This window comes from Anguilla anguilla, chromosome 14, assembly GCF_013347855.1.
Source record: "Anguilla anguilla isolate fAngAng1 chromosome 14, fAngAng1.pri, whole genome shotgun sequence".
NCBI lineage: Eukaryota > Metazoa > Chordata > Actinopteri > Anguilliformes > Anguillidae > Anguilla > Anguilla anguilla.
Genome location: NC_049214.1, coordinates 39,999,853 through 40,002,352, shown reverse-complemented (window position 1 = coordinate 40,002,352; position 2,500 = coordinate 39,999,853). Strand labels below are relative to the sequence as shown.

At 48.0% G+C, this 2,500-nt stretch overlaps 1 protein-coding gene across 11 annotated transcripts in view; it reads left to right on the top strand.

The window, feature by feature from the left end:
- grin1a (glutamate receptor, ionotropic, N-methyl D-aspartate 1a) overlaps positions 1-2,500 on the top strand; it is a 48,701-nt gene that overhangs the window by 6,395 nt on the left and 39,806 nt on the right. For all 11 annotated transcript variants that reach the window (XM_035390571.1, XM_035390567.1, XM_035390566.1 and 8 more), the window contains one exon: positions 793-969. In XM_035390571.1, coding sequence (XP_035246462.1) covers positions 793-969 — 177 coding nt within the window. The remainder of the gene's footprint in view (positions 1-792; positions 970-2,500) is intronic.

The window sequence follows — 2,500 nt, the reverse complement described above, 5'->3', positions numbered from 1 at the left end:
GTTACCACCCGGTCTAGGGTCGGACCTTAAACTGGGTATATGATAAGGGAAATGGATAAGGGAGACGTACTGCCGAGCAGTAACTCCGATCCTTCCCTGCCTATATCCAGATCTAACTGAATGCTGCTGGCTAGTCTTCAGAGCGTACTGGACACGAGGCGGCTTTGAACGCTGAACTTCGGGCGGTTAGCTGATCGTCCTACAACTAAAAGCCCGAATAGCGTACCCCCTACGGAGCGTTAGATCTCCACCCAGAGTAGCTTCAAATACAATAAAGGAAAAATAACAACGCAAAATAACAAACTTATGTCCTGAAGACTGTGCCCTCTTCAGACTCCTGTCCAAAATGGCTGATGTCAGGTGGAGAGACGTACAAATATGTTCACTTTGTTTTCCCCTTGACCCATCCAACAAAATGTTGATGACAAGCTTCTGAGAAGGCTGGTGGTAATGAATGGGAGATACACCTCTCCTCTAATCAGTGCTACACTGTAGCTCTCCTGTAGTACTGTGTGCTAGAGGCTATCTGTGGCTATCTGAGTGATGGGAGGCTATTGGGTGGAGCTATCACATGCTGATAACGCATCTGAACCAATCAGAATACCAGCTCTCCAGAGCAAAACATCACAGCTTGTTCGATGCATTGGCTTGCGTACGACAGCAGGTAATAGCTCCGCCCATTTTGGAGTTCACAAAGCCTCACCTGTCGCAAGGATCGCCAGTGGATTTGGGGTGCGCCTCCCGCCACTTAGCTCCGCCCCTGTCTCCCCCCCCCCCCCCCCCCCCTCGCAGAGCATCCACCTGTCCTTCCTGCGCACGGTCCCGCCCTACTCCCACCAGGCGCACGTGTGGTTCGACATGATGCGCGAGTTCCGCTGGAACCACATCATCCTCATCGTCAGCGACGACCACGAGGGCCGGGCCGCCCAGAAGAGGCTGGAGACGCTGCTGGAGGAGCGGGAGACCAAGGTGAGACGCGGGACGTCCCGTGCGACCGCGCCCCCCGCGCCCGCCCCGCGGGGCGCGTGACCAGCGCGAGCGCGCGTAACTCCTCTTAACAATCTCAGAGCTGTTCTGTGTATGTAACTGTTCTCTCTTTCTGTCGTGTGAACACATCTCTTTCCCATTTGTAACACTGGCTAACATTTATGTGGCAGAGGCATCAGCGGTGTCTTTTAAGTGGTTCTATCTGACGAAACTGTCTGCCCATCCTTCATGTTGCTTTTTGCCACAGTCGAGTTTCTCCTTTGTGTCACTCCACAACTGGAGCCAAATGAAGGAATTAACCTGGGGCTTCGCAAAACATCAATGGCTGACCCAAAAAGACTAAAAACAAAAAAGAAAAAAAAAAAACAAGAACAAAGAAACGTGCGGTTTAATTCGGGTCTGGGCCGTTCCTTTCAGAAACGGGGGCTGTCCCGTGTTTTAGCGGCGGATGCAGTTACTTTGAGGCGGACGGTTACTCGCTTTGGCGAAGGCAGCCAATGAAAGCGTCGCGCTCGCCGGACGTCGCGAGCGCGCGGCGTCCTGACCCGAGTTCTCGGGGCCGGAGGATCATGGGAGCTGACATTCCCGTTCCTTTCTGCGTCCAGGAAAAAAAACAAAAAACTAAAAAAATCACAGGAAACAGAACCGACGTTCGTTGCGGAAAGCCTGCCGCACGGCGGCCATTTTGACGACCGAGCGGCAAGGCTCCCGCGCGGAGCTCCGCTCCCAAAATCCCAGATTTTATTTGCCGGCGTGTCGCCATGACGACCCGGTAGAGTGGTTTTCGAAATGAATCCGCAGGCTTTCATAGCTTCCCCACCCCTAACAGGAAATATTGCGCTATATCGGTTCTGCCAAATAAGATTTTAATTTAATGATGAAAGAGCACAGTATAAATTATGGCAAAAATGGATTTATCAGGAGCGCATTTATTCTGAGCTGTTGTATCTTACTTGAAAATTACGATAAGTGAGAGTTAATCATGGCTTTTAAAAAAGCTTGTGCGTTGAGCAAATGTGACCCATGCGCTTCTTTGATTTTCCGTCCAACGACTTCAAATAGAACAAAACGTATTGTGGTGCCACGGCGGTGAATACACAAATTAGTGTTAAATGGAACTGGCTGTACAGTCTGAGGGAAGCCATGTAAATGTGGGATTATTGTATATAGTTATAGTCAGCAAGGTGAGGATTCATTTGAAATATGTTCAATCTTCCGAACCCAGCAGTTTTATGCGTTAACACCCTTGTTTTACGTCTGGCACTCTGAATACCGAACACAAGTGCATCAACCGTTAAAACGCCTCACTTACCCAATGTGTAAAATATATTTATTTGATTTAATTTGGTATTTATTATGAAAGATTTGATGAATTATCAATCAAATTACCAAATTCGTTGATAGGCAGAGTAAACTGTTTGGATCAACCTTTATCAAAATGTAGAACTCACAATCAGATGAAAATCTGAAAAATTAAAAAATATATTAAGTTACAACAAATATATTCACATCT